At 41.2% G+C, this 25,878-nt stretch overlaps 2 protein-coding genes across 2 annotated transcripts; one reads left to right on the top strand and one right to left on the bottom strand.

Moving 5' to 3' along the window:
* Positions 1 to 314: 314 nt before the first annotated feature.
* slc24a1 (solute carrier family 24 member 1) lies at positions 315 to 5,974 on the top strand. The gene is made up of 9 exons (XM_054619469.1): positions 315 to 1,358; positions 2,328 to 2,387; positions 2,660 to 2,768; positions 3,888 to 3,968; positions 4,566 to 4,720; positions 4,810 to 5,070; positions 5,158 to 5,247; positions 5,451 to 5,617; positions 5,725 to 5,974. The coding sequence occupies exons 1-9, from the start codon at positions 315 to 317 to the stop codon at positions 5,972 to 5,974; spliced, it is 2,217 nt and encodes a 738-aa protein (XP_054475444.1).
* A 648-nt stretch (positions 5,975 to 6,622) lies between these two features.
* dennd4a (DENN/MADD domain containing 4A) lies at positions 6,623 to 25,117 on the bottom strand. The gene is made up of 30 exons (XM_054619278.1): positions 24,807 to 25,117; positions 24,347 to 24,593; positions 24,180 to 24,249; positions 23,864 to 24,033; positions 22,764 to 23,002; positions 22,569 to 22,635; positions 22,357 to 22,415; positions 22,115 to 22,259; positions 21,600 to 21,775; positions 21,157 to 21,257; positions 20,344 to 20,562; positions 19,788 to 19,933; positions 19,347 to 19,367; positions 17,669 to 17,802; positions 17,182 to 17,314; positions 16,645 to 16,851; positions 16,415 to 16,543; positions 16,138 to 16,282; positions 14,769 to 14,891; positions 13,476 to 13,586; positions 12,828 to 12,902; positions 11,891 to 12,732; positions 11,579 to 11,795; positions 10,929 to 11,020; positions 10,649 to 10,824; positions 10,036 to 10,399; positions 9,421 to 9,538; positions 8,973 to 9,135; positions 8,805 to 8,869; positions 6,623 to 8,382 (listed from the first exon to the last, which is right to left on the bottom strand). Exons 1-30 carry the CDS (start codon positions 25,115 to 25,117, stop codon positions 8,246 to 8,248), a joined length of 5,202 nt encoding a protein of 1,733 aa, XP_054475253.1. The 3' UTR covers positions 6,623 to 8,245.
* Positions 25,118 to 25,878: the final 761 nt, after the last annotated feature.

Below are 25,878 nucleotides of genomic sequence, written 5' to 3'. Positions count from 1 at the left end.
ATTCTCTATGTAGAATAAAAATGGCTTTATCACTAATGCTTTCACAAACACTATTTATTTAATGATTAAGGTTGTTGTCTGAATAGTACACTTGTTTACAAAAGAAAACTATTATTGTGCTACAGTTATATAAATGTCATTTTATCTAGGCAGGGTTCTCCAAGGAGATGAGGATGACATGCATCATGCCGCTGAAGTTTTAGATTCTGTCACCACATGGTCTGCTGGGGAGGGAGCTGGACTTGTCCTCTACCAAAGCCCATTTATGCAGCTTTAATTCTCCACAGCCAGTATCATCACTGCTTTGGAGGAACATGTATTGTACAAGAAGGAAGCGACTGCAGCTGAGCCGGGTTTTGTTTCTCCTTTCCGGGGTTTTTCTCTGTATACTCTACCAGCTGACCATCAGTGCCAGACTGCATGAGCCTTTGCCAATGCCTCAGATTGGAGGGGATTTTGGAGAAGGTTCAACAGAGGGGGTTGAGGAGGCTACAGAAGAGACTCAGGGTGTGGAGGAACCTCTCACTGCAACACATGAATTAGAGCCCACGGATCAAACAACTCCAGAGATGCATGTGAAACATCACTCGGATACAACTTCAGATTTTAAAGCATTGAGCCCCACTGAATCTCCTCTACCACCAACTACAAACCGGACTATTGTGCGTTGCATCTATGTGGCCCCCGAGCCTCCACAGGAGATACCCACACCAGCTCCAGCTCCTCCTTTGACCACCATCACTCCAGCTTCTCCTGGTGAAGCTCCACATATAAAGGGTGAATACCCTGAAGATATTTTCTCTGTTGATGACCGTAGACGAGGCTGGGTGATCCTCCATATTTTTGGGATGATGTACATGTTCATTTCACTTGCAATTGTGTGTGATGAGTTCTTTGTTCCTGCACTGGGAGTAATCACGGAAAAGTTAGCCATCTCTGAAGATGTAGCAGGAGCCACCTTCATGGCTGCCGGAGGCTCTGCTCCTGAGCTTTTCACATCCTTAATAGGAGTATTCATCGCCCACAGCAATGTGGGTATAGGAACAATCGTTGGCTCAGCAGTTTTCAACATTTTGTTTGTGATTGGAATGTGTGCTTTGTTTTCACGGGAGGTACTTCATCTAACCTGGTGGCCACTTTTTAGAGATGTATCCTTCTACATAATTGGCCTCATCTTACTCATCATCTTCTTCTTGGATAATGTCATAATGTGGTGGGAGAGCATGATGCTGGTGGCCTGTTACACTGTCTATGTGATTTTCATGAAGTTCAATGTGCAAATAGAGCGGACCTTCAAGGCCCTACTCATCAAAAACAAGAACATTATCAGAATTATTGCTGTGGAAGAACCTGAAAAGGTAAGAACTCCTGTGACAGAACATGACTGGTCTAACAAATCAGATTTGTCATGTCCTCAGTTGACACAATATCTAGTCTGTTATCAGGTATTTGTATCACAAAATATTTTCTCAAGTGTGGAAGAACTCTAAGAGTTACTAACTAACAGTGTCAAGGCATTGGCCCAAAGTTGTCAAAAATGCTTCCAAGCATATTAGCGAACAATAAAAACAATTACAGAACAATATGCAATTGAACACAAATGGATATCTCTATATGAGTTAGAAATTTGCAGATTTTGTGATACTTTTAGTCCATAAAACAGAGGAATATTCTTTAATGTGAATGTAGCCCTTTCCCTACTGCATGTCATTTATAACTGAAACAGAAAGTCACATTACTCATCACTCATAATATCTCTAGTGCCACTTGCAGGGTATTGTGAAAATATTGTCTAAAGAGTGAAATGTTACTAGCAAAGGCGTTGGTTCAACAAAAGCAATGGCAAATTAATCCTTTTTGGAGCTACAGCTCTGTACTAGCTGTAGCATCAACATACACTGTGTTTAACCCTGGTAAGTGTGATTAAGGCTTAATTTACAAAAGGTAAAGCCACAGTATTTGTGCACACTCAGGGTATTTGTTGAGCTGGATATACTGATGGAGCAGTGTTTCTAAAGAGCAAATGTAATTATGTATTGTGTTGAAAATGCTATTTCACATCATACATAATCGTACAATAGTGGGATTTCTTTGTTTTAACAGAGTGGGGGATGATTTCACAAAATGATAATCCCATACACAACACACAGCTCCGTCTCTTTTACTGACATGCAACACAACCAAGACCCCCAGATTGTGCAATATGTGAAATAGCAATGTATAAAACCATAGTATACATTGTATAATAATATTTAAGCTCTACCAAAATGAAATAACTTTCGTCTATCTCTACCACTGAATGACTGAAAAAACTGTGTTGCAAACAGAAAAATGGGGACGCTGAAGATATTGCCCGACCTGCTCCAGAGGACAATAATCGGTTAAAGGTACAAAATAAAACACCCAACAAATACACTGAAGAAAGAAAGACAAACAATGCAACAACTCACAATGTTCATTTATCTACATGTTATTCTGCATCTTATTGACCTTTGCCCATTCAATATAACATCGAGAAAACAAGTCTCCCTTCAGGTGCTGGCACATGTAAATGCATTCCTCAAGAAAAAAGACCTTACCTCCATTACTACATGCTTGTCTAACATTGATGTGTCACTCTGTTATTGTGAGTTGCTAAATTTGTGACCTCTTTCCACAGTTGAAGCCATCCCTTCAGCGAGGAGGAAGCTCAGCTTCTTTACACAACAGCACCATGAGAAACACCATCTTCCAACTTATGATCCACACATTAGACCCTCTAGGTGAGGGTGAGTACCAGATCTCCACACTGACTGATTAATAATTGATCATTGTCTCCTCTTAACAGAAATATTAACCCTTTTTGGGGACGTCTCTTGCATTACAGAAAGTTGTCTTAAAATCATAATTAATTACGTACACATTATGTTAAAATCTCTCTGTTGACTAACATCATAGCTTTGGGTGTCCTAAGAATCTTTTTTATTCACTGTGGGACTACAAATATCCCTCAATAGACTGAGGTAGGTATTTATCTGCTTAGTATCAATCTGGACTTAGTGCTGTCTTCATTGGGGACGCTTTGCTAATCCATTTTACAATGAGAAGGATGTAGTCCCCAGACAGTCATTACAAGAGCACTTTTAAATCATGATAAAATAGTAATCTAATCTGTTAACTTTGGTTTGTTGCTGGCCTATTAAACATGTGGTAAAAGACCGATCCTAGACAGTAAGGTTACAGTAGCTTTCTATTGCATCCTGCTATGGAGACCACGGTACTGTGTGTCTCACTTTGTGTACCTGGTTAGCTCGTCTCTCAGGCCTTCAGGCAGCAAACACTCCACTACTCCAGGACATTCACAATAATCAGGTTTTGAATGAGCCTTTAAAATCTGCTATCAGCACCTGTATCAACCCACTCAAAAGCAACATTGCAAATATCTGTGGCTTTTCTAGATAATGCTTCCAAAGTAAATGACAGGAAAATGATTTTGTTAATCACCCAGTTGAAAGAGGGGAAAGTAAGTAAGAAATGCTTTGAATGTTATATCATGGTTACCTATTTCGACTTCTGCTATTAGTTATGCTTGAAGTGTGTGTTTTCAATCTGACATTGGGTCAAAAGGAACAGCAAACTTTGATAACAGCTTATCAAAGTGTGTTTGATAAACTCACTTGTCCTCTCATGACATTGCTCTGTTCTGAAGTCAGGACTATGATGCTTGTTGTTTTTTGATGTAACACTGCCAGTACTTTGCTCTATGCCTTACCCCTGGATGATGTGACTGCTTATTTTTCTTCCATATAACTGTGACATTGTAAAATTATTGTAGATATTATCACATGACTGAGTAACCCATCGCAGAATTCTTCTAAGTTATTTTTTGGTTGTTTGATTGTTTGTAGGGAAATTTAAGGAAAAGGCTGAGATTCTGAATACTGTGGCAAAAGGGACGGCAGAGAGCAAAACTCAAGACAAAAGTGAAGGTAAGATGGAAGGATGTGATGGTCATCCACTGCTCAGACTGATCGGGCGCTTTTCATTAAGCTTTCAGAGTCTGCTCATCATCTGGGCTCCAAAAAGCCCACAGACAAATACTTTAGCATGTGAACTGAACGAGTCAAACAGGTGTTCTGACGGCAACAAGATAAATTGTGTATAATACATGTCCCTCTATTATAATAATATGTGGTTTATTGCAGCCAATTAGAAATTTTGTCTTTAGCGTAATTTTATGCTGATTTGCTGCACACTGTAGGATGGTGACCAGTTGTAAAATATTAAGCTACGGGATAGTGTTATAAATAACAAGATATCAAATTGCATACGGGAGACAACATGCAAATTATACTTTAGTCAAAGTGCCTACAGAAGCAAAATCCAAATACAGATAGTGAGTTCATTCAGTCCAGTCGCCATGAGGATGACCTCACATATCACGTAAGTCCTAACAACACAGTCCATGCATTACTCCACATGACAGTTCCTAGATGCTTATACAATGACATGGGAGTTCTTTTAGATAGCTGATTGAGTAAGAGGCATCAGGGAAATGCACAAGATTTTTGCGATTCTTTTTGCAGATGGACGAGGTAAAACTGAGCCAGTCAAAGAGCCAGAGGCTGCCCCAGCCCCAGAAACAGAGAAGACGGAGCAACCAGAGAATAAGAAGGTAGTCTCCAACCATGTCCTGGTGGTTATCAAAAAGCCCAGAAGTCAGTCTTTGATAGCTGTCTATGTAAGAGTCAATGTATGAAGTCACAGCTTCAAGCAAAGGCACTTCTTTGATCTCTGCTTTTATTTCTCTTTCTTTCCCCAACACTTCAGGAGGATTTGCCAGCAGGAGATGATGGGTCAGAAGGCTCCGACAGTGATGAAGATGACAGCGATGAAGACAGCGATGAGTCCAGTGAAGAAGAAGAAGATGATGAGGAGGAAGATGAAGATGAGGGGGAGAAAGAAGAGGAGCAAGAGGATGAACCTCTGTCTTTAGAGTGGCCTGACACGCCACGTAAACAAGCCACCTACCTCTTCCTGCTGCCCATAATCATCCCTCTGTGGCTCACAGTTCCAGATGTTCGCAACCAGGTAAAGAACCACACGCATCCATGCTGTGTTATTTTTAATGTCTCAACACAGTGTTTTTGCTTTTACATCACTGACTTTGTCCAACAGAAATCCAGAAAATTCTTTGCGGGCACCTTCCTGGGCTCCATTCTGTGGATTGCTATTTTCTCCTACCTCATGGTGTGGTGGGCCCATCAGGTCTGTTACCGTAGTAACATTTAGACATTGAATTTGAAATGCATTGCAAACAGGCACAAGGCATTATGGATACTTATTTTTATTCGGTTTAAATAAGTTTGAATAAGTTTTGAAAGTGATAATAACATTGTCAACAAAAATGTGTAAGTCATTTTCTATTTTTGTAGCTTGTATCGTCTCTGATCTTTCATTACCCCTTGTAGGTGGGTGAGACCATTGGCATCTCAGAGGAGATTATGGGCCTGACTATCCTGGCTGCAGGGACATCCATCCCTGACCTCATTACCAGTGTGATAGTGGCGCGTAAAGGCCTGGGGGACATGGCTGTGTCCAGCTCTGTGGGGAGTAACATCTTCGACATCACAGTGGGGTGAGCTCTGATATTCTGATGTGTCACGCTTGAAAAAGAAATGCTGATGAATACTTAGTTGATACATTTCTTGGCAAATTTTTCTCCCTGTCACTTTGTTTCAAAAGCCTCCCAGTGCCGTGGCTCCTGTACTCATCCTTCCACAATTTTGCTCCAGTGGCTGTCAGCAGCAATGGGCTCTTCTGTGCCATCGTGCTGCTCTTTATCATGCTCCTCTTCGTCATTATCTCCATTGCATCCTGTAAGTGGAAGATGAATAAGCTGCTGGGTTTCACCATGTTCCTGCTCTACTTTATATTTGTGGTGCTTAGCGTGATGCTGGAGGATCGCATCATTATCTGCCCTGTTTCCATCTGAACTTGAACAGCAGTCGTCTCTACAAAAGGCATTCTCTTTACTTGTGATCGAAGCACAACTGTTAACCCGGTTGAATGCAATGTATAAATATCATGACCACGGGTCTGGATATCTGTAGAAACTGTGCAGTGAGTTACTGTAGTTGCTCTGCATTTCTGCCAGCAATACTGTGTCCAGTATGTCAGCAACAAAAAAACATACTAGACGTTGTTACATAATCATTTATATTAACAATGGCAGCTTTCACAATTTTTTTTTTTAATTCATAAGAAGATGCAGACATTCTCAAAAAGTTTAGGTAAGTTTAAATGAATGAACACTAACAGGGATATTAACATGTTTTCACTGTACAAAACAGCATCTATAGAATGTTTTTAAAATTTAGAATGCGTGCACATTTTGGTAAATGTATGTTTCTAAATGGGAATTTTGTATGATATGTAAGTACACACTTTGGTCTATGACTGTTTTATAACAATCATCATAAAGAACCTGAGCTTGCTTGAATTCACTGTTCTTTCATGCATATCAGTTTTTATACAAATAGTTCAGGCATAGTAATAGCACCCAGTTTGAAAGAAAAAACTTGACATCCGTACAATAAATGTGTTTATTCATAAATGAAAGCAAACTATAGATCCAGCCAGGGAAGAAATTTTATTTCTTTTTTATATAAAAATCATACAAATGAGTATCTGTGTTACAAATGATAAATAATACTTCTCCATAAACATTGTTAAAATTGATAAATTGTGTAAACAACATGTACTCATCAAATTATGGGTAAAGTCTTTAGTGATTGTTTTTTTTTATCACAAGTTACAAGATGATTAAAATGCAAATTTACACGCTGTGATATTGGTGTTTATTCCAAGCACACAGCCTAGTCGTATCCAGCATCTTATCATCAAGAGTTATAGTGATGAAACGACTAACAGAATCTAGGCAGGTTTAAAGTCAGTTAAAAGTGAAAGACAATATTAACACAGTGAAACATTGGGACATTTTTGGAAGTGATTCTGTATTAGGGCAGGTCAGAGCTGTTGTTCTAACTTAACACCTTTGACATTAAGTATATATTTTAATATGTTCAGTGCAAAGAAATGTTCACCAACATTTTTTCAAAGAGATTTAAAATGTTTTGCTCTTGATGTCACATTAAAGAGTGTATTGTTGTCAAATTGTGTAAAACTGAAACCTACACCATACAGTGAGGACCAAAAATGAAATATGCAAAATAGTAGAATGAAATACTTATATTTTTATAGATCCATTACTGTGTCAATAAATTCATTTCATTATCAAAAAATGTGTTGATTAACTAACAGAAAACATTTTTATTCGAATTAATCTATTAGTTTGATTGTACTGTTCTTAAGGAAATGTATCCTCAGTGGTCCCATATAACACATACATCCTCATAAGAAAAAAGATATTGCTTAAAAAAATGTAAATTGATCATATAAGTACTATTCCCTTTTGGGTTATTTTGGTTCATTTTACAAAAAAGATTGACAAATAAACATTGTGCATATATATTAATGGAGTGACCCCTTCTTGATTCAGAAATATTATTTTGTTTAATAATGTTTTATGTTACCATCTAGTTTAGTGTATTCAGGTTTATGAGCATTGCCCTGCTATATGTACAGGGTTTAGATGAGGAGGAATGTCTTTGCTTTCATTATTTGCATGTAATGGACATTTTAAACAGTGCAGTAAGTCCTGCAGCTGCCAAATAAAAAGCCACTTAAGCGTAGGCTGCAGGGCCACAGCGTTACGTAATTGAGAATGAATGGCAAGAGCTCATCTTGTCAAAGTGCTTTGTAAAAACAACAAATGTCTAAAAGCAAGTAGTTATTATACACACACCCAACAACAGTCAAGGTCACCAGGACCACTTATGAATTTGGACAACGTGATCATACACTAACTTTTACATACTTACTCACAGCTTCAACAGAAACAAAGTCATAAAATAGACTTTATAATAACTGTACAAACATTTGACTATAGTTATACTGAAAATACAGGGGAATTTCTAAATATTTACACACACTAGGTAATCAGTCCACGCCTCTCAGCTCTAACAGTATACAAGTAAACTCATGGCAGTTACTTTACATTAAGTGTCATGTTCCCGTTGTGCTTGAGAGCTCTGTGCTCCAGTCAGGTGAGCTGGTCCTGAGTCTGACGAGCAGTCCCAGAAAAAAATAACAGCAGCAGTGACCATAGCTAAAAAACATAATGTGACAGAAGAAGAGAAGTACTTTACAGACTGGGCTGCCCAAAAGTCCTCCTGCACTCCATGACCCCTGCTCCGGGGGGCCGGTCACAGTTGTGTGTTAGTTTTACTTGGCTGGGGGTGAGGCGATCATATGCCAACTTGTACTCCCGGTCAAAAGCATCTGTAAAGAGGGATGAAAATGTGGACGCAATGTGTTATTGAAATGTATTTAATCCATTAGCCATTGGACATTATTAGCAGGTGTAATGTTTACCATGTTAACCAACTTAGTTTGGGATGTTCACAGGCTAACATTTGCTAATTAAGCACTAAATACAAAGTAAACTTGGGGCTGATAGAAATGTCATCTGTTTTTTGGGTAATTGGTCTAAAAAGCAAGTACTGGAACATAAAATATTAAATATTTGGAGCTGATACGCTAGATGAAACGTCATGGGCACAGTGGATAACAGTACCAAATGTCATGGCAATCCACATAACAGTGGTTGAGTTATTTCAGTCAGGATTAAAGTGGTGGACTGAGCAACAGACAAACGGTTAACTAGGAAGGCTAAAAACAGGATAGTATGTTTTTGGACTTACTGATATTAATGTTGTTCTTTCCCAAAGACCCCAGAGCGAGGAACAATAAATCTCTGTAGAGGCTCCTTTTTGTGTGAGAGAGAAAAAAAGTCAGAAGAAAACAATTAGACTTTCCATTCATATGATATATCACACACAGCTTAACACTGAACTCTTTATTCCCCCTACCTCTGTCTTTTGAAACCCAGCTCTGGCCCCAGTAGCTGGATGATCTGGCTCATGGGCTGATAGACATCACTCTTCTTTATGCTCCTCACAAAACCCTGCAGTAGCTCCACAGTGAAGAGCTGGCCTTCTTCACACAGCCCAGAGCGCACCAGGGAGTTTGCACCTGCAAAGAAGAAGAGATAAAAGTCACCCTGATCAAAGGCTCATTCATCTCCATCAATCAAAATCATTTATGAAAGCAAAGCACAGATAAGGGCAGCATGACCAATAGGGGCCCTGAAATGTATTATGCATGATTATCTAGTTACTTCATATGCATTATTTAATTTACATGTAAATTATGTCTGACCTTGATCAAACTTGCAAGCAGAATCATTTTCTGAAAATAATTTCACCTTTAAAATATATTATAAATTAGTCTGTTAAATTAAACCCTTAAGTGACTTACAATGTGTGTTCCACAAGACATAGCAGGGTTGGACTTTGTCTTTGTGCAACTTCAGGTTGTCCCACATAATCCTGACGAGCACCTGCTTACTGTCCTCGGAAGAAATGCTCTGAGGAGTCTGCAATGGGAAAAAACGTGTTACTCTGTATGTTACAGCCCTTGAGGGTAGCAATATATGGTGTAGTGTTTAAAAAGGCATTTAGTTTTCACTTACTAAAATAATTCCCAGTGAAAATGAGTATTATCCATGAGGTTTTTTATGCATTGCTCTGTTTTGCCTTTTTGAAACTACCACTAGGAGTCACTAAAGTTAACTATACAAATAAGTTGTTTGAAAGAAGAGTTTTACATTTTGGGAAAACACACTTCGCTTTCTTGCCGAGAATTAGATGAGTAGATCAATACCACTCTTGCCCCGGCTTCAAACGGATATGAGAGTGTTACCATAAGTTCACATCTGTGTCATCTTATGACAACAAGGTTAAAAAGTGTTATTCCTAAAATGTAAAACTATTCCATTACAACAAGAGTTGATAAAATGATGGCTTCATGGTTAAAGGGTCATTCTACACACAACGATATGTGGGTGAGCTTGAAAGACACCTGCATGTTTACCTGGTCTCCATGGCTACAGTGCTGAGAGGCCAGGATAAGAGCCGGCAGGTTACTCGGCAGCTCCAGCCTTCTGAAGTACCACACGAGGTTCCAGAAGACGATGGGGTGTTGGTCGACAACAGTGGGGGAAGAGATGGCCTCGTCGCCCTCATTTACCAGCAGGCTCTCCAGCTCCTTCCACAGAACCAGGGGGCTCAAGTAGGGCACCGTCACCTGAGTCGGACCAGATCTCCCACTGCTCTCCTGCTTCTCCAGAGGAGCAGCAGATGACTCAGCTTCACAGTCTGCCTCAGAAACTTTGGCCTCGGGTTTGAGAGTAGCCAACGTGATCTCCTCTGTAACAGGATTACTTTCCTTAAAAGACCTGAGGGGAGACACAGAGTGGATCTGTTTAAGTAAGACACAGGAATAAAAGATGTTGTGTGTGTGGGTGTGCATGTGTGTCAGTGATTTTTGAAAAAGTGCCAAAAAGCTAGCCACCATAACAAATAGACAATCTAGCAAAAGAGATCAAAGCCATTTAATCTCATTATCAGTGAATTCAGCGTGAATAATGCGTTGTATACTTTATGTGAATGAATACTGTGTTCACACTGTGGTCACACTCATTTACCTGCTCTGTGGTCTCAGGTCTTTGATTTCCACATTGAGGAAAGGAAGGAAGGCTGTGCCGCAAAAGGGACAAGTGCTGTTGAGATTGGAGTCGTTTGCCGTCCAGCCAGCCATGATCTCCTCGTCATACACCAGACAGTCACACGTCTTGCAAAGTGAAGAGCTGGACATCAGCACCTACAACAAAAAGCAACAGACATGGTGTAACACTCAATAATGATAGTCTGAGTCAGTCTACAGAGGAGTAACTGATAAGGAACTTTTATAAGAGAGTAACTTACCTCTATGGTGTAGTTGGGAGTGGGTTGGAAGCGGCTGCTGTCGGGGGAGGAATCTGGAGTGCGAGGGGTTTTAGAAGGAAGTGCCAAACCACCTGGGTGCGCAAGAGGATTATACAATTAGACACACAAAAGAAAGCCAAATGGATTAAATACAGCACACGTGGAAAAATGAAATGAACAGTCAGTGGACTTTTTCTTGTTGTTATGCATGCTTATCTAATCTGTGTTTCACACTGGTTTGTCTGGGAGCGTGCATGCACATGTGTGTGTTCACATTTTAGATATAGCATAGGGCCTTTGGCTGGGTGCGGAGCAGCCTACACAGTGAATCCGCCCTCATGCCTGCTGGCCTAGTTTCGCACAGAACACCGACGCTCTCCATTACTGAGCCCTACTCTTACTCTAAATTTAGATCGTCAAGATGTGTTCTTTACTGGGAACAAACACAACGCTGCAGTTAAAACAGCAATTTAACGAGCATGGCTGTAAGCCTTGCCTTTTTCAAATCTGAGACGATTTCATTAAAGCTGTTAACTACTGTGGATTGTGTTGTTCTTCTATAGCAAATATTTCAAGATTCTGTATATCAACATGAAACCAAAACCAGAAGCATTTGTTATGAAGACCGATTAAAAGGATGTGCAACAAACCAGAGAAGGAGTTGTGTCTGAACACTCTGTTGGGGTTGCTGGGGCTTCCCAGGTTGGTATTACCCACAACCGGGCTCCTCCTGAGTCGGGATACACTGCCGTGCTGGGGAGAAGTAAAGCCATCTGGGTCCAGACAGGAGTCATTATCAAGCAGCGAGGAGCAGTCTGCTTCTCCTGATGTCAGTGAGGATACACTTATGCGGTCATAGTTTGTCTCCTGCAGGAGAAGAGGAAGAGAAAAATCATTGTGGAGGTAGTTTTATCAGCAGTTATATTGGGAAAATCAGTAAGGGGAAGTGCTGCACTACCAACCTGTGTTAATGAAGTCTGGGAGGACAGACGGGAGTAGAAGCGGCTGGCCTTTTCAGCCACGCCCTTCCCTGCTGATATGAAGCTGCTCTTAAAGATGTCCAGAGATGGGGTGAACAGTGACTCCATGGAGAACGATGAGGACGATGGAGTAGGTGAGGAGGGTGACACCAAAGAGGAAGGTCTCTCCCTGTCTTTGGCGCAGACACCCAGAGGAAGAGACGGTGACGACCTCAGCCTCTCCTTGGATTTCACAGGCAGCGGGAGGTGTGTGTTGGAGCGAAGCAGGGTGGAGGGTTGTGGGGAGGTGTGAGGAGACGAGGCAGATCGAAACAGAGGGCTTGAGGGGTTCTGCAGGTTCATACTGGATGTGCGGCTACTCAGAGGGCTGTTGCCATTATGCATGTACATCTCAATTTCTTCAGCGAGGTCGCGGCGGGCTGTTGGCGTGCCGCTGCTCTCCTGATCACACTCTTGTACCGCATCTGTCGCCATCAGTGACAGGGGATCAAACCCCCTCTCAATACCTGTTCTCATCACACTCCCAGCACTGCAGCTGACACTCCTCACCCTGGACCCACCTGGCCTCTCCACTGCACTGCTGCAGCTGACACTTCTCTCCACCAGAGGTTTCTCTTTATCAGTCTCTGTCTCCTCTTCTTCTACCCCGTGCAGTCTGTCAGCAGCTAGGTGATGCTGCTTTGTTGAGCAAAGGTGAGGGACGGTGAGTCTAAGACTTTCTTGTCCACCAGACAAGTCCAGAGATTTTGGCCTCTGTGCTTTTGGCAGAGGTCGACACAGAATGGTGTCACTTGATGGACTGGAAACCAGCCTGTTGCCATTGCCTGTGACAAAAACATAATTGGCAAGACTGAGATCTGTGGCTTTTATACACAATCATAATAGCTTATTGATATTCTTCTTTATAAATAAAACTTACCAGCACTGATATCTGTTGATTTGCAGTTTCTTGTAGAAGGAGAGATGCTGCTGATTGGAACCTCGTTCTCAAGTGCTGGAGATTTAAATTATACCAAATTATTTTTGTGCATTTGGCATCTCTAAAATAAAAATCAACAACATTTGCATTCATGCAAAATCTTATTTAATATAGAAAATAATCAATTGCTGGAGTGCTTTGATTTATGCAAGCATAAAGCTATTATAGTGGGGTGAAGACATGGTTCCTTAAGGGACAGCTGTTAATCTTAAACATGTCTGTCCTGTCTTCTATCACAAAACATTAAGTCAGTAATCAAGCCACTGATGAAACGCCTACACCAATTAGTGAGGACTATTGATCACGAAAGCTGGAACAGAGATTGCATCAGACACGGCATGTTGTTATTTGCAACAGCAATCAAGATAAATCCTGTCATGCAAACAGTCACCTGCTTATATAAAACGTTCATCCATCAACAGAATCTGTTTCTCCAAAACATTTAAATATATCAGCAAATGCACCAAATACACCCACACTGCCATATGATACCTAAGCTCATTTTGCTGTCAGTAAGCGATGATTCACTCCTGCAGAAATGGTAGCTAAGTGTCAAAGATTAGAGATAGAAGCTAATCCATAACTCACTGGACTGCCTCGCTCCTTTGTCTTCCACCGCCGGTGAGTTGTTGCTCTCACTGCTGCAAATCCTCTCCTCTTCTTTGGATAGTGAATCGTACCCTTGGTCTGACTGTCCACCTGAAAAAGATAAGAGGCTTTACTTTTTGTTGAAATGTTTTACCTTGCTTAGTTTCCTCTTTCAGAAAGAGCTGAGTGAATCAAAAACAGCTATTTTGTCTCTGTGGATTACTTTACAAGTGACAACTGATCTGAGTTTTTCATCAACAGAGTGCAGTGACATTCCCTTCAGCATTCAGCACACAACACTCCCAGAATAGAAAAGCAAGAGCAGCAAGAGAGGAATACAGTCTCTGAAAACTTGCATCATATTCGGAAGGTCAAACTGCAGGACAAAGCACAAATCTCTACTTTATTTTAGTCTCATACATTTCTGCTTTATTCATTTGTTTTCTGTTGAGGGATAAGAAACATGAGACACGTTGTGAGCCAGAATCAAGTCCATGATATGGTTAGAGTGTAAGAGCTTATCCTGCTGATAGACCTCTATAAGCCCTGCTGTCTCTACTGCCAACTTATCTACAGTACATTAGTCATAATATGACGCAGAAGAAGAGCCTAACAGTGTCGCCAAGGCAACTAATCCATTTGTTGTCAAAGTCTAATCTACATTTTTTTTGCAAAAAGACAAAAATATGCATCATGCCATCTTTTATCTTTTCTTTTATTCTCCATGGATATTACTATGTTTTGTCCAAAAATGTTTTGTCTTTGCTGTTTTTCCATCTTTTTGTACAGATTATTGTCATCCAGCACCAGCAAAGACTTTTGAGACTTTTGGAATGTGCCCACTGATAATTGCCTAATTTACATTTTCCCCAATTACTTTTAATGGCATTGAAATGTTAGCCTTTTTTGCATTCTTTATAATTTCAAGAAATTAACTTGATGTTCTTATTTATGTATTAATGTGTACTTTTGACCTTTCAGATGGGCTGTTGTAACATTTGGACTGGGTAATTAAAACTGTCACGGTTTTGAAGCATATCTTGGGACTAGAGACTTTTGTTTCTTTCTGTGGGTGTCAGGTGATGGACAGGAAGCAGAATGTTCATGACATCAAAACAATATTTGAGTACCGTGACATTTAAGTAGAGAAATGCTAAATTAAGGTTTATGAATAATTTGGTTTCATTACTTTTACAGAAATTAAATCAAATCAACAAGGAGCAGTAGTGACACAATTAAAGGATGAGAAAGAAGTATTTGGAAGAAGAGAGAACCAGAAGTGCGACTTTCTACCTGTACTACATCCATCATCACTGGAGTCCATTTTAGTGAAGTCGGTGTCGATGGAAGCACGCTCAGCAGAGTCATTAGCACTGTCCAAACTGCCATGACTGACTGTGTCAAGATCACTGCCGTCTGGAGGGAGATAACAGAAAAGGGAGAGGGTGATTAAAACAAATGACAGAGTACCAACAGGATTAAAAAAACCGAGCTCAGCTGGTATAAGAGCTCTATATGAACAATAACTAAATTGTGCTGCATGCTTTCAATGCCACATGGCTGCCAGAGTCCCATAAGAGAATTAAGCTTTCACTTTTCTGTCTTATTTTCAACTCAAAGGAGAGCAAGATGAGGGCTGATTGAATCACAACAAATTGCACATTTTCAGTCAATTTTAAATTCACAGAAAAACTATTCACTGAAATAACGAAAGAATCAGACTACTGAACACATTACCATTTGGGGAATATAATCACCCTTTGTAAAGTCAAGGAAATCAAAACAAACTCATGGCCACAAACACAAAAACAAGGATACAGTAAATGTAAAGCATGATGGTTTCATTAGAGCCCCGAACACAACATGTCATTACGGTAATGAGATTTTAACTGGGCCGTTGTGGGAATGAGCAACCTGTGTGCTTTGACTGCTGGGGAGGAAAACCTCTAGACTGTTTAATTAGTGTCATTAAAGACATGCGGGATGGGAACGATATGTGCTTGAGGAGGCTGAGTTGGGATAAACCTTGTTATGAGACCAGGGAAGAGGCCTTCAAGAAGCAACAGCTCCCACAGGATCACACTCATTTACATGTCTGTTGATTAAGAACTACAGGAAGTAAGAAAAATCATATACTTTCTGTCACTCATTTACTGAGTTTGTGTGCATTTGAAAAGTAATTACAACTGAATTTATTGCAATTTTAATTAAACAACTAAAGACGTGATTATTCTGTCCATAAAGCAATGAATACTGGTGCATGTTTAAGTATTTGCAGGCAGTCAGTGTGGGAGTTCATGATAAACCGTGTCACGAGTCATATCGGCATTGGGCAATATGCTAAACAAATAATGTATGGCTGACAAATTGTAGTGATTTAATATGTGGATGAATCATTGGTGTTTAAGACTGTTCTTTCATTCCCGCTGTTATCTTGGAATTAATCTTGAAATTAATAAATCTCAGTTCATATCCAACTTTCTGTGTATTTCTAAAAACTCAAATGATGACTGTGGGGAGCATATGTCACTAGATGTTTGTATAAGTATTACTAGTAAAATAAAAAAAATCTGTGAATATCAGCCGAAATCTACATGAAAAATGAGGGTTACTCGTTATTATATAATGCAACCCTATGTCGGCAGGACATTAATATTCTTACCTGAAAGCTGAGGATCTCTGTGCGGCGTCTGTTGCTTTCTCCCTGCTTGCTTGAACTGAAGCACACCTAAAACCACGTTCCTCAGCTTTCCCCACAAAAAGTATCCTCCTCTGGTGGTAGAGGGCCAGGTGCTCTCCAACACCGCCTGAAGTGATGAACATATACAGTAAATGTGGTTATACATTTTAAGCTTTAAAGTGTTCAATTTAGAGTCTGATTAGCTTGTTTATTGTGTCCTTGTATGTTAGTATGTACAGTGCATTCAAAGAGCACACACCTTGTTGTAGTAACCGTAGGTGATGGCGTTGGGTTGAACTCCAGCTTTCTTCATCTCAAACAAAACCCTGACAGCGAGGACAGGCTGGCTGTACTGCCCACACAGCTGCAGCAACACACGGTAACACACCTTGGAAAGAAAACGCCAGGATTTAAAGAATGTATCTACACTAGTAATGTATATAGTTGTCTATAAGGTATATGGCTGTCTTATACTCTGCAGTTTCCCACCTCATCTGGAGCCTGCAACTTCTTGTCCTGCATCTTTCTGAGCACATCGTAAGCTGTACGCAGAGCCCGCACCTTTGAGTGGCAGGTGCCAACAAACCCTGGTAGGCAGATGAACCAAAGCCCATAGCAGTGACGCAGCAGACACTTGGACCACATCTGAGGCATAGATGAATGCGTTTTGGCCATCCTTTGAGCTGATTTGATCTCCTGAGATAAAAAAGATCACATGGAGATTTAATTCATCATCCTTTAGCAACCAGATTTGCATTTTGCAATCATATTTATACCATTGTCCATCATTATGCAGCAGTAAAATGTGTTTAACTCCCTAAATTGCAAACATGAAAATAAACAAACAAGGATGAGATCTGACAGTCAATGTGACATACTCATGTTTATCTATAATTGTATGGTTTTACAATAGAAAAAAGTAGTAAAAGACAAAACACAGCAGAAAATGAAGGGTTTACATATAGTATTATAATATTCAACATTCACCTCTATTTTCAAGAAAATCTCACTACTCATATGGCTGACCTGTTTAGAGCGCCTAAAGATGGCCGTAGGGCTGGCTGGGCTGCTGTGGCGTGAGGCCATGCCTGCTGATGGAGGATTTGGTCCCTCCAGCGGTTCCAGAAGGTCAGCATTCAGTACAGGGAACCCAGAGTAGCTGCATGAAGACATATATTCACTCATAAACACACACAAACTAAAATAGACATCATTCCGACATAAACACTGGCAAGCCAAGTGACGGTTTGGCTCGCACACCCTGGAAGCGTGAGTGCTGACATAAGGATCCTAAAGCGATGTGTTCCGGCTCAAAATAATCACAAAGCCCTAAAGCAGTGACAAATTCTTCAACAACAGAGGCAATTTAACGCTATGTCTCCTCTTCAGGAGCTGCACTGTGTGCACCCAGTGTTGGTGAGAAATGCTCTTGAAGTGTATTTCTGTATAAGACAGAGTAAGAAAAATTATTTTCTTGTATCTACTCTTGAGAGATTGATCTGCAGTGTGGTACCTATAGCACAGAGGATGCTCTTCTCCCTGTGGTAGAGGAGGCAGCTCTGGAGGGTTGATATAGACCGTGTGCTCACTGAGGTGGGATTCATCCAGTTCGATCAGTCTGGTTTCTTCTGGCCGCTCACTGTCCATCTGGTTTTAAAGAGAAAAACACATTTGTCATTATTCTTCACTCTGTTCTCTTCTCTTACTTTTGCTGCAAACACACATCTATTGATACGAATGCTGCCCCTGGGCTCATGGGCAACTGATATTGTATCAGCCCTCAGATCAGATCAGATCAAATATGAGGGTCAGTGAGGACAAACAGATGTCAGTAAGACCGTCTACATCAGAAATATGGCCCACGTTCCCACTTCATTTATCTAAAGGGCACTGCCAAGGCAGGTGCTTGATCCCACAACTCCCCCAAGACTAAATGAATCCAGGCTGCAGTGACCTGGACAAAATGAATGCCATGTTGCTCCAGGGACATGAAACAATTAAACTGTTCTGCTTTGGCAGCAGTGCTTGATACTCAACTGCTGCATTTCTGTCAGCTCAGAACTGACTGCCTGATCTGCTGTATTTAGAAATGTGAGAAAAGCTCCACTGCCTTACTGTCATGTCTGAGAACAACAGCAGTAGCACTCCTTTGTGTTCATCGCAAAGTAAAGCCATGTTGTCTTTTAACAGAAAATCACTACTGAATAGCTGTCTGGGAGATGATAAAAAAAGCCTGCTATGCTGATATGAATTCACTTGGCTTATCTGAATCGATTACCAGCTTATCTTGGACATGAGCTTTAAAAAAAACCTTAATATAAAGGCAGTGGCTAAATAGCTCCCCAGTGCTACTGTGTTACAGGGTTTTTTCCACTCAGTCGAGTGGATGATTCAGTCAACTAAATCTCTCTGATCTATTTGCCCTTGCTTCCATTCTGCTCAGTGTTTCTCCATTCGTTGCCCTTCCTCTTACACCCAAGGGGTCTTTCTCAATCACACACTCTTTGTCAACCTCAGCAGCATTGACGCTGAATGAATCAATGCTTCCACTTCTCAATAATAACCGCAATGACCGCTCGTACAGGATCACCCACTGTTCGTGCAGGATGTAAATGTGACTTCCTGATTGCACAAGTTTGCAAGCATTGAGTTTTCTTTGGAGGAGAGGGTGATGTTTTGTCTTTTTTTGCGTGTTATAAAACATGTGTAGGCAGCTGTCTAATTCCAAAATGACAAACCCTCTTACTGACAATGAGCAGGACTAGTCCACATCCCCAGAGATTTTAACAACAGGGTGTATCGCGTCCTCGATATTATATAACAGAGAGACTAATAGTCAGGATAGTGCGCAGTCATCTCAGAGAAAAGCAAGCACAAATTTGACTCTCAGCTTCACCTCAGAGTCTCTAACAATTCTGCATAACTTCTTTGTGTGGTTCACTCTAATGGCACCGGTTCAATAATGCAGACTGCTGACACACTTTGACAGGTAATGCACATCCTCACAATAAAGACTTCTCCTGCACTTTTAGCTGCACTCCCTTTTCCCCTCACTTGGATTTATTCAGACACTCTGAGCTGAGTCACGCAACGGAACAGCATACACTCTACTTGGGTTCATACCCGATTCATCAACAGTTAAAAAGGGAGTGTGAAAAATAAATAACTGTGTTTAGGCTCCGGTAGCTTACCTTGCCTCCAGTGGTGAAGAGCTACCAGGCAGCGAGCATGATGACAAACAGAGCAGCAGAGACAACAAAAGGCAGAAAATCAGTGAGGAAGAAGAGGAGGACAGCAAGAGAAATACCAAAAAAGAAGACTGACAAAAAGCACTTTTTTAAAGACTGAACTCATTAAGGATGAGAAAAGCATAGCACTGATGTTAATAAGCGGCTCAAGTGATATGGTGGAGTGTTAATTACTCTTTGTTTATTTACAAAAACTAACCAAGACCTTAATGAGATATCTTAATTGAAAGCACAGCATGTTATTAATCTTCCCTTAAGCCTCAGCTTTGTTTTTTCTCCAAACAGTTGGAGGCCAGACTAAATATTGTCATCGGAGCACTTGTTTCTACAAAGCAGATTGATGCAGTACATCTGAAGAATCCATAGATCATCTGCAAAGCTCACCTTATCAACACACTCATCAAAGAAAGCCAGGCTGGTGTCTTTATCACTGACAAAGGAGCACTCCTCTATGAAACGGCTGAACATTTGAGTCTTGGTCATGAGGGAGTAAAACCTCTGGTGGGAGCGGTCTCTGCTCTTTACGAAGCCTTTGAAACAAAACACATTATGTATAAACAAACATTCGACACATCATTAATATCAGATTATTAAACTAGACATTCCCTTATCAAGCTGTTTCAGAATTTATGCGGGGGCAACATGCAGACTCAACCAACATTTACAGGAAATGAATACTGTGGAATGAAACAATTTGTTCTCTACTGCTCTACTTGCATAAGAGTGTACAGATGTGTGAGAACATTTGGCTGTAAATGATGGCGGTTTGTCTGAATTGTCATCTAAACCTAATTTCCACTGAGGCCTATGCTAAATCAACAGAGTCATTACAGCAGTGATTTAGGCCTAACTTTAAAGCAGCAGCACTCAGACCATACCATACTTAACTACTACAGCACTTAATCACGTCTAGGCTACAACATTGAAGACTAAATAGTACCTTGGATGTCGAAGAGGGAGCTGGCATCGGTGGTCTTCTCAGAGGGGGCTTGAGTGATGGGCAGCAGGTAGGAACGGTAGCCTCGTAGGATGGCTGCCATGAAGCTCAGGAAGGCCTCCTGGATCTCCAGCTCCAGAGTATGGAGGCTCTTCCCACCATTGAGCTCAATGTCAGTTACTGTGTGATCCATCTGCACATCTTCACGGTTCAGCTGACCACCTGAAAGCACACAACAGTACATAATGTAGAACAAATACAGCTAGCGTGACCCTCAATTGCACCCTCAACCACGGTTTTAAACAACTATTAGAACGCAATTCATTTCTGTTATTTTTGTTGTATGAATCGGTATCACTGGTCAACCTGCAGTACATCATTTTATTTTAAATCCGGCCAAAATGGAGTGAAAGCAGAAAAAACATCAAAGGTTCATGTAAATCTGTTGCAATCAAAGAGCTCCTTTGTAGGCCGGGATTCTGTTTGCATCCCTGTTTAATCATCACAAAGACCCAAATACATTCAGCCACCTGATATGCTGAAATTTGAGAAAATGGACAAAAACAATTTTGGGAATCTCAGTAAATGACTAATCTAAAGTATATGAGGCAGGTTGAGCAGGAGAGAATAAAGACTAACTTACACTTTAAATCTCCTGGGATGCACTTAACATTGTGGGTTTCATATAACAGTGTACGCACTAAATTAGTTTTTCTGTAAAATTGACAGTACAGCCTGACTCAACAGTCTCAAGTAGCCAACATAAATTATTCATGAAACCACATTTAAAATGACACAGACTCAGACTGGACTCACCCTCAGTGAGCTGCTGATAGAGCTTATTCAGAGTATTCAGAAGATGTTTGCAGGCTCTCCTGGGCAAGATTTTCCACGTTAAAGCCTTCTTGTCATCTTTTCTGAAAGCACACCATATGGTTTACATTACAAGGGAGGACAGTCAAGGAATATTGCAAAAATGTATAAGGAGGGAGACGGATTAACTGACATCAGCACTGACAATTTAATCACTCTGTAAAATATGTCTTGGATTGAAGTTGGAGACCAATGCTTACTTAAATGTGTACAGTTAGAATATTTCACATACCAGCTCGTATCATTACATAAGAGGCTCTCACTGACAGATAACTATAACCTTGGGAAGAACTTGTTGAAACCTAAACCTTGAGCAGATGATTTTGGCAGGAGAGTCTTAAAGTGGAAGGTAGTCATCTTTCACAGAGCGATTAGAGGTCACTTACTGGGAGATTGTGTTGGTGTCCAGGTCCACACAGCTGATGTCAGCTGGGGGAACATAAAGGTCGAAGTATCGGGAGTCCACACCCACGATGAAAGGGCACGGGGCACTGAGGACACCGGCCAGTGCCAGCGGGCACAGAGGGATGTACGGGCACGGCCAATGGAAGGGGAAAATCATCTGAAAGGGAGGATCAATACATTACAATATGATCAATACATACACTGCAGGGACGATAGAAGAAGTTTATACAGGGAGCTAATCAGACATATTTCTTATTTCCTACTCTCTTTTGAGAACTTCATATGCACATTTCTTTGAAGGGTGTTTTTCAGAGGTAATTGTTGTTGAACATCCATAATCCAGAGGGTCTTCTTTGGTGTGATTATGGGTAGCTCATTGACTCTACAGCTCTGCCTCTTACATCATCCTCCATTGTAGCTATAATCACATTAAAGACCACCCTCTTTAGTGGTATTGTCAGGAATAGTAAAAGCATGAAAAGAACAAAAGACTTACGGACACAAGGGCCTCTGTAACACTTGTGAGCACAGCTGGACGCAGGGAATGAACCAGGATCTTGTGCTCTGTGACAGCCAGCACCAGCAGAGTGGCTGCGTTCTTCGGGCCCAGATTCAGCAGTAACGTGGAGAGGCTACCACCACTAGACGCACAAATAAAACAAAGGTCCCACATCAAGACTTAGGCAAATATAGTATGTCTTCATGTAATAAATTTGCATTTCACTGATGTTTCTCTACCTTAGAGGCAGCGGAGAGGACACAGGTTGGCTGAGTATCAGGCTGTCATGTGGAGACAGCTGTGGAAGACGCACAGGAGTGTTTGAGCATTAAAGCATCAGTGGGAGGAGGATTTTGCTTGTGTTTAAAGACATTCTTGTCAAATCAAACGAAGCAAGCATGCAGAGCTTAAGTCATTACTTCATTCATCCACTTTCACATTTTAAGCTCACCTGCACTAGGATGCGTGGTCTTTGAATGGAGGGGAATGGCACATTTTGCATGAAGTGAGAGATGTGCCTGTGAGTAAAATATAAAAATACTTAATAAAGCAGTTAGGGCAAGACTAAGAATAGACTAGAAACTTTGAACCTGATTGAGTGATAAACTTCAACAAAGAGAATGAGTCTGTAAAAAACACGACTCACTTTTCAATAGGCAGGGCATGTGGTCCAGAGATGGAGTATCGGTAGAGGAAAGTGAGGAAGCTCCTGAAGGACTGGAAAAAGGGCCAGTGAGAGAGCAGACAGATGCTCTTGTTGCTGTAAACACTCCTGGTCCCGTCAGGTCCAAGATCAGCACTTGGCAGGCTGAGCTGTGAGCGCTGACGCTCAGACAAGTTCTCCTCTGAGTAAGGCTCATAAAACTGTATGGCTGCTCCGTACACCTGCAAGCAAAATTATCACAGTGTTACGAAAAAAGAATATCCAATACATGCACAAGTGCACACACAAAAAGACTTGTTAACATCCGGATGCACATTTTACAAAGACACAGACCACAGAAGTCAGAGAAGTTATTTAGGTGAGCTGTTGTGTCAGCTCCACTAGAGAATTATTATCATAATAAATCAGATTAAAGACACTCAGTCCTTTAAAGTAGTTCTTCCCAAATCAATAAACAAATCATTCCAGGCCTGAAGTACCAGGAGACTAGTCTGCAGAAGACTAGAGGTTGCAGGGAAGAAGGAGTGAGCACCGAGGCATTCAGCATTTAAAACGTAAGCACCAGCCCAACTAGTGCATGAGCTATCCATTATTCAAAAGATGAGCTACAAAAAAATTTATGCTGCATTGCTTTCAAAGACTTACAGCCTTTTAGTATTCCAAACACAGCCTTTAGACCATTTTTTATTCCAGTCAGAGTTTAGAAGTTGATTAAGATTGTCTGGTATTCTTAGGAAAACTACTGCAGTTCATCAACAACTAATCCACAAGGGATACTGATGCACAGAGAGAGACAGGGGGATAGAAAGATGGAGAGGCTGCCTGAAATGAAGCAATTAAGGGAGGATTTATGTGTTTAAGGGTAGAAAACTGATGCCAACTTTGGGAGAACTGCTTAATTAATGATGATGTAACTGAAACCTAACAGGACTCTGAAGGGAGTGGTGGTATCTTCGGCGAGATAAGTATGCATGTTTGTAAGTTTGTGTGTGTTTTGCAAAGGCACAAAAAGATGAGTGATCATGAAAATATGACTAAGGAGCATAGTTATTGGTACTGCTAATGTAAAGAAGTGGTTTTACCTTCTCTCCAGAGGCACCCGTCAGTACAAATGTGGAAAAAACAGGCAGAGAGTGTTTGGTGTGTGCTGGCCAGCACTCGACCGTCGCCCCCATCGGCAGGCAGAACATAGGCACCGACTCAGGCAGTGGGAAGGACTCGTAGTCCTCTTCAGGGTACCTACACAGCAGACCTGGACACAAATTCCCACCACACAGTTAAACAGAGTCTGTTCTATGTTCAATTACAGTCAGAGTGCCTGAATAAAACTGAATTCCTCAATCTAATTACTTCTGAATTAGATTAAGCGCATAATACAAATTCCGCACGCCCCTTTACCTGCTTTGTATGCAATTGTGTTTGCTTTAGCCAGAGACTTCTTGTAACAAAGGTAGATTGAGGATCCCCACTGAAATATGAGAAAATACATCACAGATCAATCACAACCTGCATTATTCGTGCAGACACACTAGAGCTATAACTGTGATCTCAGAGATCTATCCCACCATGCTGCTGTTGAGGTTCTTGTCGACCTTGCAGAAGGTGTGAGGAGGCGTCTCCCCCTTGCCGGGGATGATGATGCAGACATCAGTGACAGCCAGTGAGGTGTGGGGTTGGCTCTTCGGGGCGCGGCGGTAGGTGATGTAGATGCGTTGGGACGACGAGCTGCTGATGTTGGCAGGGCGACCTGAGGGCGTGGTCTGGACGATTTGACATCCAGGTTTCAGTTTCTCTTTACACTCGTACAGAATCCTGAAATACAAGGGATTGTCACACTGACTTTTTTGTATGATCCTTTACAAACAATACATTCTTTAAAAAATATTACTGGTGGCTTTGATAGTGTATTCATTGAAATTAGACTAGAGGATGTGTTTAAGAGAAGATTATAGTGACCTAGGACAGAGAAGTGATTAGTGGTGCTGGATGAGTAATGGGTCAGTGACTGAGAGGATTACTGCTTACCCAAGATCTGTCAGTGGAGGCTTATCTCTGCCTCGCTTGAAGCACAAGTATATCTGCGGGCCCCTGAGGCTACCTCCATTGAGCTCTGCAGAGAGGCCTGAGGGGGTGCTTTCAACACAGGTGAAACCCGGGGGTACCTCTTCACCCAGGGAGCGGATCACCACAGCTACGTCGGTGATAGGGGCTTTTGGTGTCACAGACTTGGGGCCGGCATCGTCAAAGTGAAGCTCTTCCTCCAGAGGTTTGGACAAGTCTGTGAGGCCGGCAACCACAAAGTAATCGGCTACACGAGGCCCTTTATCTTCCATCATTTCCCATTCCCACACTGTGGGCTGAAAAATATAGAAGGGAGAGAGAGGGAGAAATTCCATTATGCATTTTAATCATATTGCCCGCTGTAGTTTGGTCTTAAAACAAGAGAAAATGGGCTTTTTCCATCAGGAAACGACCTGGCTGAGCAGACTAGGCTGGCTGTTGCATTAAACACACAAATAGAGATTCAATGCAGCATGTAAAATAGACATTAAGTACATTACAAATGCATACTATGCTGAAGAAACAACAGAATATAATGAGAGCATCTGGAACCATTTAGCTTGCATTCCTGTCTGCAAAAACACCATATTTCAACAAGAAATATGGGAGGGCTTAAGACCAATGACCTTGCTATATGCCATGACCATTATGTAAAATAAAACACATGCCTTTGTAGAAAAAAAAGGAAGAAAAATGTGTAGAAAGGAAAAGTACCAGAACTTGGAAAGAATTGGGAAATGAAGAGAGGGTGCACTGAAGTGCAGCAAAAAGCCTTTTCTGAGCTCTCAGTGAAGGAATATTCAGACAACATACATTCTGTGCTAAACAATGTCATCAAAAAGAAAAAGAACAGAGCGGGAGCCTGTGAGTCAGCTTGTTACAGCTTTATCACAAAGCATGGAGCCCTTGAAGCCCTCTCAGCACTGGGCCAGCTTATTGTGCTTCAGCTGAAGAGCCTGTTTTATCTCTTTCAGCAGTTCCTCCACACTCACTAGCAAACCGATAAACAGCCGCCTATTATTTTCCCCACTGGGAT

Source organism: Anoplopoma fimbria, chromosome 19, assembly GCF_027596085.1.
Source record: "Anoplopoma fimbria isolate UVic2021 breed Golden Eagle Sablefish chromosome 19, Afim_UVic_2022, whole genome shotgun sequence".
NCBI classification, from domain to species: domain Eukaryota; kingdom Metazoa; phylum Chordata; class Actinopteri; order Perciformes; family Anoplopomatidae; genus Anoplopoma; species Anoplopoma fimbria.
Note: the sequence above shows the minus strand (reverse complement) of the source record. Positions and strands in the feature narration are given on the sequence as shown.

Bases quoted from the DNA above. Each gene is read 5' to 3' on its own strand.
- dennd4a (XM_054619278.1), bottom strand. From the start codon at position 25,117: ATGATGGAAGATAAAGGGCCTCGTGTAGCCGATTACTTTGTGGTTGCC. The intron at 23,003-23,863 runs GTAAAACCACTT...TTTTGCTTGCAG, and splicing joins CGGGTGCCTCTGGAGAGAAG to GTGTACGGAGCAGCCATACA. The intron at 8,870-8,972 runs GTAGGGGGAATA...TCACACAAAAAG, and splicing joins CTGGGTTTCAAAAGACAGAG to GAGCCTCTACAGAGATTTAT.
- slc24a1 (XM_054619469.1), top strand. From the start codon at position 315: ATGTATTGTACAAGAAGGAAGCGACTGCAGCTGAGCCGGGTTTTGTTT. The intron at 1,359-2,327 runs GTAAGAACTCCT...TGTTGCAAACAG, and splicing joins CTGTGGAAGAACCTGAAAAG to AAAAATGGGGACGCTGAAGA. The intron at 3,969-4,565 runs GTAAGATGGAAG...TTCTTTTTGCAG, and splicing joins AACTCAAGACAAAAGTGAAG to ATGGACGAGGTAAAACTGAG.